Raw genomic sequence first — 12,069 nt, forward strand, 5'->3', positions numbered from 1 at the left:
ATCCACAACATTCTTGTGTGTATACTACACACTGGAGGAATAGATGGGTAATACTCTCTTTGTCTAGTCCACAAAAATCACACTTGAATATGAATGAATGAATGATTTATTTCGGTCATACATTTGTGTTCATATGCGACAGACAGCAAAACCCCAGCATCGTACATATTTACATCAGCCCATTTCACACAACACAGTTCAATCAATCAATGGCTGAAAAAGGAATAGGCTGAAGCTCAAGGCTTATTGTTGCCTATCCTATACAGCCCTTAACTTAACCCGGAAAATCAGCTACAAAATGAAGAAAAAGAAATATACTAAATTGCAATCCTCAATTATTTTACATTTTAAAGGTTTTCTGAAACTCAACAAGCGAGCTACACAATTTCGACTCATCATTAAGACCATCCCATAGCCTGACTCCCAAAACTGACACACATCCGTATTTTACACTGGTTCTCACTTTACATGGTTCAAAAAAATACAGCCCTCTTAAATTATGGTTTCCTTCTCTTAATTTAAAAAAAGGTTGTTGGCTACAAACAGGGAGGCTTTTACTTCCGGCTCAAACAAAGTATTTCCAATGTTTTTAAATACACAATATCTAAGATTTTGGTAACACTTTAGTATGGGGAATGTAGTCACCATTAATTAGGTGTTTATTAGCATGCAAATTAGCAACATGTTGGCTCTTAATTGGTCATTACTACGTACTCGTTAATGCCTTATTCTGCATGGCTTTATTATACAACCAGTAAGCCATTAACTATGAGTTTTCCCTCTATAACCTGAGAAGTATTGCTAATTAGTAGTACCATCTCAATATGCTTTGCTTAGTATGGCCTTTATAAGGTGGTAGTACCACAAGAAGAGTTATTCTCCCTTACTAACACGTAATGAATATGCTCTGTTCTTACATAACACACAAAACTACAAATGTTCATAGTGTTAAATTACTCTAAATTAAGTTTTTGTTACTTAGAATATGTTCCCCATACTAACGTGACATCTTGATCATTACTAATTCACTAGTAATTAAGTTGTTTTTTATGTTCCCCATAATAAAGTGTTACCAAGATTTTTAAGGTGCAGGACCGTATAAATGATGGATTAGTAGATCCACGGTAACAAGCTTTATTTATTATCCTAATAGCTCTTTTCTGATGTTTAATTACAGGGTCTATATTTGTTTGATAAACACTTCCCCAAACCCCAACACAGTATGACAGCTACGGCATTGTCAATGAACAACACAATATACGCCAACACTTCCTATTCAGCAGAGCCCTCGTTTGGGTGAAGAATAGATTTAGATCATTTCCGTTTGATGTGTTCTACAGGCGGCTACAATCAACATCTAGTTGGACTCTTTGTAACACAAGGTTCCCCGGATAAACGCCATGCGCGATCTCGAAGACGCTTCCTTAAACTCGCTTCCCGGTATCGTTGCGCAGGCTCTCTCCCCTTCCCCGACGAAGACGAGCAGAGGGCGACGACGGTAAACACGTCGTCACTTCCGTTTCAGAGGCGAGCACGTCCGGTCACGTGACGCCGAATTAGCTCGTTGCCTCTTGCTTATCTTTGCCGTTTGGCGGCACGTGGCGGCAATGGCAACCTTTTCGCCGCCCGCGGCGGTCTCGCGCGCCGGCGCGGGGGCGTCCGAGCTGCCCCCGCGCCGGCGGCGAGGCCCCTGCGGCGTCGGCCGGAAGACCCGAGACGCGGTCCCGAAAATTACAGATGTGGCGCTCGGCGTCACGTGACCAGCATGCGGGGTAAGCGTTCGATAAAAGATGGCGCAAGGCGACGCGCAGCACAGCGCAGCGACCAGCGGAGCGTGAGCGCCGTCACACCGCCGGCCGAGGTTACCGTCCTCCGGTGAGCCCAACTGACCCCCCGTCTCCTCCTCCTTCCTTCCTTTCTTCTTCTTCTATTTAGCGAGGCTTCGTTACCGCCTGACGTCACTCGCTGTCCGCTCTGGGGCGATGTGTAGCTCTTCGTGTCGCCGCCTCGTTGACGTTAGCCTCCCGGTCCGGGCAGCGAGCTCGCCCGCCGTGCCCCTACCGTGACCCACCGTCGCGGGACCCGCCGCGACCAGCTGGCTGAATACGGCGTCCCGCTTGCACTCTCACTCGGTTGTGGGTGAGGAGGGGGGGGGGTAAGGAAACGCAAGTCCGAGTCCCGAAGTTTTGTTCCCGGACTAGCGTATTTGACGTGAGCTGGGAAAACTGCTAGCCAACTTGTGAGACGCCGCCACCGCGTAGGCAGCGTAAAGCTAGCTAACGCCCAACGCCAGACGACAAGTGGCTGTGTACGGAGCGGCTATTGTATAACCGCGGACAAGCAGTAAGCTAGTTAAGTAGCCTGCAAGGGGCGGCTGACGTTAGCTGTATGCTAATCCTCGCTGTTGTGTGTGTGTGTGTGTGTGTATACGCGGAGATCGTTGCGCTGTTTCACGCGTTAAAGACGCGCAGAGAGCCGCCACACCGGAGTCGCACTCCTCGCTGTGTCGCAAAGCCCAACGCGGGCAGTGAAACGGTCCGTCTGCGAAGCTAAACGGCTGGCGTCCCGCTAGCGTGGCTTGTGCGGGTTATTGTTGTTCTCCGGCTGTTGCCTCGCCGTTAGCTAATGTTGCGTTAGCAAGACCTTTGACTTCCACCGCCTACCCCCACTGTCAAACGAGCGTTGCGTGCGTGCGGGACCGCGGCGAGGTTGCCCTAGCATTCCCCAGCGTGTCATTGTGCGAGACTAAGTACACGACTGGGCGCTCCGTGGCTGCGACTCGATGGTCGGCGGAAAAGTGTTGTCGTTTGAAACGGGTCCCCAGATAAGGTAACGCACCGACCTGGCGTTACATATGAAACATAAGGCCATGCTGACTAAGAGGGGGGGGGATCTACATGAGTCAGTTTGACTCGGAAGTTCAACATCGCGAAGCGCAAACACGTGCGCGCCGTATAGGTCACTTTGGAGCAAGTCCCACAGCTTTACCCCCCCCCTCCTCTTCACACGCGTTATTTTGTAGCATATTGTAGCGAATTCGGGGGGGGGGGGACAACGCAACCGCTGGAAGTGCCGCGGCCGGGAAGCGAACCTGTATCGCCCGCACCGCAGGAGGCACCGCTAACCGCTAGACTAAAGGGTCAGACCCGCCAGCGTGTCTTCTTATCCATGCACGTTACAATATGAATGGAGGCGACTCATCGCTAAACATGACCTGAGGTTGTATAACATTTCCGGTGTCTTATCAGTCAGTATGGGGGCGAAAGGGGAAGGAGCGGTGTAAACATGTTAAGCTACTTTACGCTCCTGATTTTCGGTTTCAGATTCTCAGCAGTGATGGCTGGAAATGAACGACTTTGTCCCCAATACTGTAGAGCATTGTACATATTTAGCTTTCAGCCTGTGTTGCTCTGTGTGTTACTGGAGCCTATCCCGCACGTGTGCCACACATGTTTTAGGCGCATCTTTTGTCGTTTTGAGCCGTATTTCTTCTAGTTTGAGGGGATTTTGAACAGATGAGCTCACTTTTAACTTTCCTCTCCAAAGAAAGAGGGCCCCATTTCTTCGCCTCGTAATGTGCCGTGTTTGCGCTGAGTGATCAGGCTCAGAATCGTCTTTTAGCCATGTAGGTGGGAATTTGGTGGCTCTCTTCCATGTACTTAACATGCAAAAACAATACAACACAACATGAAATAATGATAATGAAAACATGATGATAATGACATGTTAAGACTGGCAGCCCATATCAGATGTTTATTATTATTATGGCATCTAATTTGAATCCAGTTGCCTTTCTTTATGGCGAAAAAAAAAAAGTAATATTTTCTTTTTCTTTCATTACAGATTCCAGTCACATTTGTATGTGTCTATGGATGCCCAATAATCCAGGTAAGGAACTCGCAGAAAGGTGAATCAGGTCATCCGGACACAACGTTTTGTGTGTCCCACCAAATGTTGTGTCCAGATGAACTGATTCACCTTTCTGTGACATTTGAATGGGGGTTTTATCTGGTTCTAGGTTGCATATCTGTAGATGTCTGTTTGATCATTCGGTTGGAGTCGCAAGTGTCTCCCCTGCCCCTCTGCATCACTCGCGATGCCACGAGGCAAGAGCACAATAATACATCATACACCTGCAACAAAAACAAACCGTGGAACAGGCATCACGACAACGTCCTCTCAAGGCCAAATGTCACTAATTACAAATATGCCTCAGTGGGTTTAACAGCAACACAACATCTTGTCCTTAGACCCTCTCATCGGATAAGGAACAACTCCCTAAAAAAACCTTTAACAGGGAGGAAAAAATAGGAAGAAACCTCAGGGAGAGCAACAGAGGAGGGATCTCTCTCCCAAGATGGATAACGTGCAATGGATGTTGTGTTTACGCAATTTACACAATACAACATTGAAAGAGGAGAACACAATTATAATGGACTTATAAAATGTATGAAGAATATGATGCGCAGGATGCCAAGCAGTGTCCAGACACCATCGGAACAGTCCAGGACCCAAGCCACACGACCAACATCACCATGTAAAAAAAATTATATGGATTTATAAAAAGAAAATGTGATGAGGGGACTGACAGGCAGCGTCCAAGTGGCGACCACCATCAGCACGGAGACCCGGAAGGAGGACCGACTGCACGTGCACAAAGGGGAGACTGACATGATACCATTTACACACAGAAAAAGAGAAAGGAGAAGGCATCATTCAGAGAGAGAGAAAAGACGTGAGAGAAGAGAACAGTTTGCAATAGTAATTAGTCATAAGCAATTAAGTCATCAATAGTCATAATCTATACTCTATAATCTGGTCGGCAGAACAGTGGTTGGTAAATTCATTGAGACAGAAAACCGACACGCCGTGCAGTACAGGTTGTGAAGCACTCGACTTAAAGGCATCTAATTGTAGGCTAAGGCAAAAAGATGAGTTTTAAGTTTGGATTTAAAGGACTCAACAGACTGATTGTCTGATGGCAGCAGGCAGGTTATTCCACAGCACAGTGTTGCAGGTGATGATAGTGACAGAATAGCAAGGCACATACATCCTCCTCCAACTTTGACATCTCATTATGACATCACTGTGATACAATCATGTGATACAGGCTGAATAGGCACTCTCCACACCGATTGCTTGCACCACTTTTCAGCACGCACATACCTACATCGATGCCATAGCAACCCATATAAATGCACCAGCAACTGAATGCAACTACTTCAACACACATATCCGATCAGAGCTCTTGCAAATAAAATGTGGAGAGTCAGCCTTAAAGATACCGTTTGTATTACCACTGAATACCATTTGTAATTGTATGGCAGCTGGAATCAGTGGTGGCAATAATATAAATTAACTTTTATTTATTTTTTTCTTAATTTCACAATTTTTTTTTTTTTGCTTGTCCTCTTATAAAAAAATTGAGTAACACAAGATTGGATCTTTCTGTTTATAAAGGCACAAAGACATTTGAAGGCATGTGCACACCTGGAACTTAGTATGGCTTCAATATGATGCCTCCAGGTTGTACCTCTTAATGATATACCCCAGACTTAGAATATATGACATTTTATTTCATTTCCTTTAAACATCTGTTGTAGGACAAACTCGATTTCTTATTTGACCTCAAATTGGCCTAATTATTTCCCTTTGAAAACTTGATTATTTCCTCTCCAAACAGTTTTTGGGGTACTTTCATTTGATATCCAGGCTCCCTCTGCACAATATTGCTAACTTGATTGCAAATTGTACGATCATAACCTGTCTTTTTTCACGTTTTTTTTTTGTTTTGTCATGTATGTGGACCTGGCTCATGTCTGCTATTCAGCTATGATATATTTAAAATTGATGGCCATTGAAACTAGAGTTACAATGGCCACGTGTTACTATTCACTGAGGATTTGGGAATCTTTGCAGTCACAGCACTGTGTAACTCTAGTTAATGCTCATGGCAATTTGCATATGAATTCGGTCATTGGTTTGGGTCGTTATGCCACTATTGTTTATAAGGGTGAGATACCTGCAGTCAGTTGAGACTGAAGCGGTCACTTAGTTAAGCGATGAAATGTTTCTCTCAATAAATGCTGTGTCCAGATGAACTGATCCAAACCCGGCGTCTAAGTTGTTTCAAACCCCAAAACACGCTGTGCCAGAAATTGGTCCACCCCAAGGATCGGGGCTCCCCCGACACAAACAGAGCAATATATTGTACGCTGTTAAGCGCCGGAAGGGTTGCTGTAACTTGTACATTGGCGAAACAGAACAGACGCTGGCCAAGTGGATGGCACAACACGGAAGAGCTAACGCGCGCGGGGGGGGGGGCTGGTGGCTCACCTGGTTGAGTGGTACCACATAAGGCTGGGTCCTTACCGCAGCAGCCTGGGTTTGAATCCTGCCCAGGCCCTTTGCTACATGTCATCCCTCTCTCTCTCCTGCCTTTCCTCTCTCTCTCTCTACTATCACTACCCAATAAAGGTGGAAAATGCCAAAAAAAAAAAAATCTTAAAAAAAGAAAAACAAAAGAAGAGCTAACATGTCAGGCCTGGACTCCGCAGTCTACACCCATCTACAGGCCAGTGGCCACTCTTTTAAGCATGAGGATGTGCACATCCTTGATAGGGAGGAACACTGGTTTGAATGGGTAGTCAAAGAGGCCATCTATTTTGCCTTTTCCACTGCATGGTACTGGCTCAACTCGACTCTACTAGCTTTACTTTTAGGGATTTCATCTTCCGCTGCAGATAGTATCCTCTCATGGCGAAGCCCCGCTGGTCATTTGTGGGTGTGTTGACCAGTTTTGTTTTTTTTAAATTTTATTTATATTTAAATAAATATACATATATTCATATATTTTATTTATTTATTCATTCATTCATAGGAGTATTTTCATGTCACCTTTTAGTATCGGTTCAGCTCACTTGGAGCCTCGACGGAGGTGGTACCAAACAAAAAAAGTACCTGGTACCAGGCACTATCCCTAAGTTTTGCCCAATGGAAAACCAAAAAAAGCAAGTAGTGTTGAGTTGAGCCGGTACCATGGAGTGGAAAAGGGGAATAAGTGAAGCGGGAACGACCACCCCTGAACGGGGGGGCTAAGAGTACATCTGTGGCCATCTTACAATGCTGTGATTGCAACTATTCCCCAGTCCTCTGTGAACAGTATACATGACATATTTTCATATGAAACGGGTCATTGGTTTTGGTCGTTATGTCACTTTATTGTTTTCAGGGTGGAGACACCTGCAGTCACTGTATTGCTTATAAGGCTGGGGACTCCTGCAGTCAGTTGGGACTGAAGAGGTCACTTAGATGAGTGATGAAACATATCTTGTCAATAAACGTGCCCGGATGAACTGATTCAGCTTTCTTTGACTTTTATTTAAAGATGCCATTATTTCACTCTGACATTGTAGTGCAATGTATTTTTGTCTTCAGATGGATCCTGGACAGGATTTACTTTTGACAGCCCTTAGTGAGAGCGGCATTTGCCCAAATGACGTGTTTGATGTTGATTCTCAGGATGTTCCACAGCCCTCTCCAGCCCAGCAAGTAAGCTCATGTTACACTTCTCATCCCGTTGTCATCAGAAATGATCGTTCTGTCATGACTGACCATCGTGTCAGATTTTCTACTTCATTTAGTTTGGCAGTGGTTTAAACTGTAGATTCATTACTCTATGTTAATGATCACATTCATTACCCTCTCCCAGTCCATCTCCATCAGTTCCCTGGATGCTGGCTTGGTGACAGAGGCAGTTGGAGCTGCTGGGTCTGAGACTGCAGCTCCGCTGCCCATAGTTACTATCAGGGTAAGATTAGGAACATGTGACTTCCACAAGAACACGGAGTTTCACTGCAGCTTGTGTTGTTCTTCATGTATTAACATCACCCTATCTCTGCTTCATCGTGTTCCCAACAGCACAAACCTCAGCCCTCAACTACCACATTTGTCTTAAATCAGCTGAATCAGTTGCCATCATTAGGAACAGTTGTGACCAAACAATCAACTTCAAACCCAATCAAACACACAATAACTGTCACCAAGGTGGTCCATGTTACGACTTCTCCTTTGCGGACTTCGACATCTAGCCCCTCAACCACAACTTTCCCTCCAACGTCCACGGCAGTGCCTTCTAATAGAGAGCAGGTAAATGTCAAAGTGGTTTTTTTTTCATGGTAGTAAGTCAAATTGGAAATGCCGTATAGTACATTTTGGTTATTGATACATTGTTCCCCCCCAGATCCAGTTGAAGGACCTCCTCAGGACAAGCAGTCAGACGAGTACTGGACTCAGGAGCAACAGCCTAATGGAGCTCATGAAGCTTAAACCTCCACCAGACATTGCCCAGCCAGTTGCTACAGCAACGGCGACATGCCCTGGTAAGTTGTAGGAATAGTTCCAGGTTGCAGGATGGACTTGATGGTACCTACAGAAATAAAACGGTTGATTAAACACACACCAAACATCATGGAACGTGATGTTTGGTGTATGTTTCATGTAAAGAACCTGACTACATTTGAAAAATTTGTATTCATGGTCGTCCGGGTGGTGTAGCGGTCTTTTCCGTTGCCTACCAACACGGGGATCACCGGATCAAATCCCCATGTTACCTCTGGCTTGGTCGGGTGTCCCTATAGACACAATTGGTCGTGTCTGCGGGTGGGAAGCCGGATGTGGGTATATGTCCTGGTTGCTGCACTAGCGCCTCCTCTGGTCGGTCGGGGAGCCTATTCGGGGGGGAATTGCGTGATCCTCCCATGCGCTACGTCCCCCTGGGGAAAGTCCTCACTGTCAGGTGAAAAGAAACGGCTGGTGACTCCACATGTTTTGGAGGAGGCATGTGGTAGTCTGCAGCCCTCTAAACATTCTGTGGCTCTTCTCTGGCCTGTGTTTGTTGCACTTCCTGTAATTTATTTTAAACTCTTATCAGATGGTCTTTTTTGTCCGTATAAGATTTCATATCCTGAATGTATAATTACATTTAGCCACCTTGGTAGCTGATGAGTGTGTTACGCACGAAACAGGCTTGTACTGCAATGTTTTAAAGTTTTTTTTCCTACATATATCTTAATATTCAGCTCCTCATTTGTTGAGCACTTTTATCAACACCATTGACGGTTTCCGAAAAACGGCTATACATATATATATATATATACATATACATACATACACACAGACACACACACACACACACACACATATATATATATATATATACAAACCCCAATTCCAATGAAATTGGGACGTTGTGTAAAACATGAATATAAACAGACTACAATGATTTGCAAACCCTTTTCGACCGATATTCAATTGAATACACTACAAAGACAAGATATTTAATGCTCAAACTGATAAACTTTATTGCTTTTTGCAAATATTCACTCATTTTTAATTTGATGCCTGCAATACGTTCCAAAGAAGCTGGGACAGGGGCAACAAAAGACTGGGAAAGTTGAGGAATGCTCAGAAAACACCTGTCTGGAACATTCCACAGGTGAACAGGTTAACTGGGAACAGGTGAGTGTCATGATTGGGTATAAAAGGAGCATCCCTGAAAGGCTCAGTTGTTCACAAGCAAGGATGGGGCGAGGGTCACCACTTTGTGAACAACTGCGTGAGCAAATAGTCCAACAGTTTAAGAACAACGTTTCTCAACGTACAATTGCAAGGAATGTAGGGATTTCATCATCTCCAGTCCATAATATCATCACAAGATTCAGAGAATCTGGAGAAATCTCTACACGTAAGCGGCAAGGCCAAAAAGCAACATTAAATGCCCGTGACCTTCGACCCCTCAGGCTGCACTGCATTAAAAACCGACATCATTCTGTAAAGGAAATTACCACGTGGGCTCAGGAACACTGGGGAAAACCATCGTCAGTTAACACAGTTCATCACTACATCTATAAGTGCAAGTTAAACTCTACCATGCAAAGCCAAAGCCAGATATCAACACCACCCAGAAACACCGCCCGCCGGCTTCTCTGGACCCGAGCTCATCTGAGATGGACTGATGCAAAGTGGACAAGTGTGCTGTGGTCTGACGAGTCCACATTTCACATTGTTCTTGGAAATCATGGACGTCGTGTCCTCCGGGCTAAAGAGGAAAAGGACCATCCAGATTGTTATCAGCGCAGAGTCCAAAAGCCAGCATCTGTGCTGGTATGGGGGGGGGGTGTTAGTGCCCATGGCATCATGGGTAACTTGCACATCTGTGAAGGCACCATTAATGCTGAAAGGTACATACAGGTTTTGGAGCAACATATGCTGCCATCCAAGCGACGTCTTTTTCAGGGACGTCCCTGCTTATTTCAGCAAGACAATGCCAAGCCACATTCTGCAGGTGTTACACCAGCGGGGCTTCGTAGTAAAAGAGTGCGGGTACTGGACTGGCCTGCCTGCAGTCCAGACCTGTCTCCCACTGAAAATGTGTGGTGCATTATGAAGCACAAAATACGACAACAGAGACCTCGGACTGTTGAGCAACTGAAGTCGTACATCAAGCAAGAATGGGAAAGAATTCCACCTACAAAGCTTCAACATGTAGTGTCCTCAGTTCCCAAACACTTATTGGGTGTGGTTAAAAGGAAAGGTGGTGTAACACAGTGGTGAACATGCCCCTGTCCCAGCTTCTTTGGAACGTGTTGCAGGCATCAAATTCAAAATGAGTGAATATTTGCAAAAAACAATAAAGTTTATCAGTTTGAGCATTAAATATCTTGTCTTTGTAGTGTATTCAACTGAATATAGGTCGAAAAGGATTTGCAAATCATTGTATTCTGTTTTTATTTACGTTTTACACAACCTCCCAACTTCACTGGAGTTGGGGTTTGTATATATATTTTTTTTCTGTCACATACACCCAGTCTTTGTATTAAGGCTAGTAAGTTGCTTCCTGAACATGGTTCAGTGGTAGGACAACAGCATGATGGCAGAGTGCTCCATAATACAGGTGCAAATTTGGAGCACTTAATCTTTGAGATTACTGCTGTTGAAACTCGATGGGTGTAACATCTGCTGTTATATGTGCACAATGGACCAAAGTTATGCTAAATTTAATCATAGCTAGTAGAACAGAATATTACATGTCAGTGGTTAACTCACTTTCTGGTTAACATAACATAACATGCTGGTCTCTTCATTCATCTTCACTTAAGTTTGATGTTAAGTCTCGTTGAGTAGAATGGCCGCAGACCATTCAGTACACTAATGAATTATCTCTTATGACGGCATACTTGGGTAAGAGTTGTCAGTATTTTGCTGGCAGCGTGGCAGTTTTACCCGTAAACGTTGACCTTTCAGCTTACTTACTTCATCTGAATTTTACTGAATATGAAGTTTCACATCTACTGAAATTTCTTAGAACAGTTTATTTTGCTAGTTGTGCTTTTTCATTGGGTTTGAACTGTGACAGCCTCAAATACACAAAATGCTCTTCAAATACCCTTCATGTTATGTTCTATCAAAGTATGCCTGTAATACACATTTTTTTCAGATCTTGTGCTTTCATAAAGCCTGTGTTTTCTCTTGCTCTTTCAGCGGATCTGAATAATGGAATAAAGAAGGAAGTACCAAGTAAAGATGGTGCCCGAATTTGGGTAAATGAAGACATGAAAGTGCAAAACTTTCAGAACTCACATTCTCTGGTGAGTATTAATGGTCAGTCAGTTGGTTTAAATCCAGTCCTCTGGGAGCCACATTACCTTTCCGAGAAGTAGTTAGGACAGGTTGACAGACAAGATCAGGCAGGAGTCTCCATGGACTATGATGTTTGCAGATGACATTGTGATCTGTAGTGAGAGTAGGATGCAGGTTGAGGAGAGCCTGGAGAGGTGGAGGTATGCACTGGAGAGAAGAGGAATGAAAGTCCGTAGGAGCAATACCGAATACATATGCGTGAATGAGAGGGGGGACAGTGGAATGGTCAGGATGCAAGGAGTAGAGGTGATGAAGGCATGTGAGTTTAAATACTTGGGGTCAGCTGTCCAAAGTAACGGGGAGTGCAGAAGAGAGGTGAAGAAGAGAGTGCAGGCAGGGTGGAGTGGGTGGAGAAGAGTGTCAGGAGTG

At 44.6% G+C, this 12,069-nt stretch overlaps 1 protein-coding gene across 2 annotated transcripts in view; it reads left to right on the forward strand.

The window, feature by feature from the left end:
- Window positions 1-1,563: 1,563 nt before the first annotated feature.
- The window catches only part of sbno1 (strawberry notch homolog 1 (Drosophila)), a 47,919-nt gene continuing 37,413 nt past the window's right edge, over window positions 1,564-12,069 (forward strand). The window contains exons 1-8 of one of the 2 annotated variants that reach the window (XM_056290537.1): window positions 3,199-3,219; window positions 3,547-3,625; window positions 3,844-3,888; window positions 7,438-7,551; window positions 7,712-7,810; window positions 7,921-8,148; window positions 8,243-8,381; window positions 11,542-11,648. In XM_056290537.1, coding sequence (XP_056146512.1) covers window positions 7,438-7,551; window positions 7,712-7,810; window positions 7,921-8,148; window positions 8,243-8,381; window positions 11,542-11,648 — 687 coding nt within the window. In that variant the 5' untranslated portion in view covers window positions 3,199-3,219; window positions 3,547-3,625; window positions 3,844-3,888. Of the gene's footprint in view, window positions 1,876-3,198; window positions 3,220-3,546; window positions 3,626-3,843; window positions 3,889-7,437; window positions 7,552-7,711; window positions 7,811-7,920; window positions 8,149-8,242; window positions 8,382-11,541; window positions 11,649-12,069 lie in introns of those variants that run through there. The other variant, XM_056290536.1, reaches the window with a different exon arrangement.

Source organism: Lampris incognitus, chromosome 12 (assembly GCF_029633865.1).
Source record: "Lampris incognitus isolate fLamInc1 chromosome 12, fLamInc1.hap2, whole genome shotgun sequence".
Lineage (NCBI taxonomy): Eukaryota > Metazoa > Chordata > Actinopteri > Lampriformes > Lampridae > Lampris > Lampris incognitus.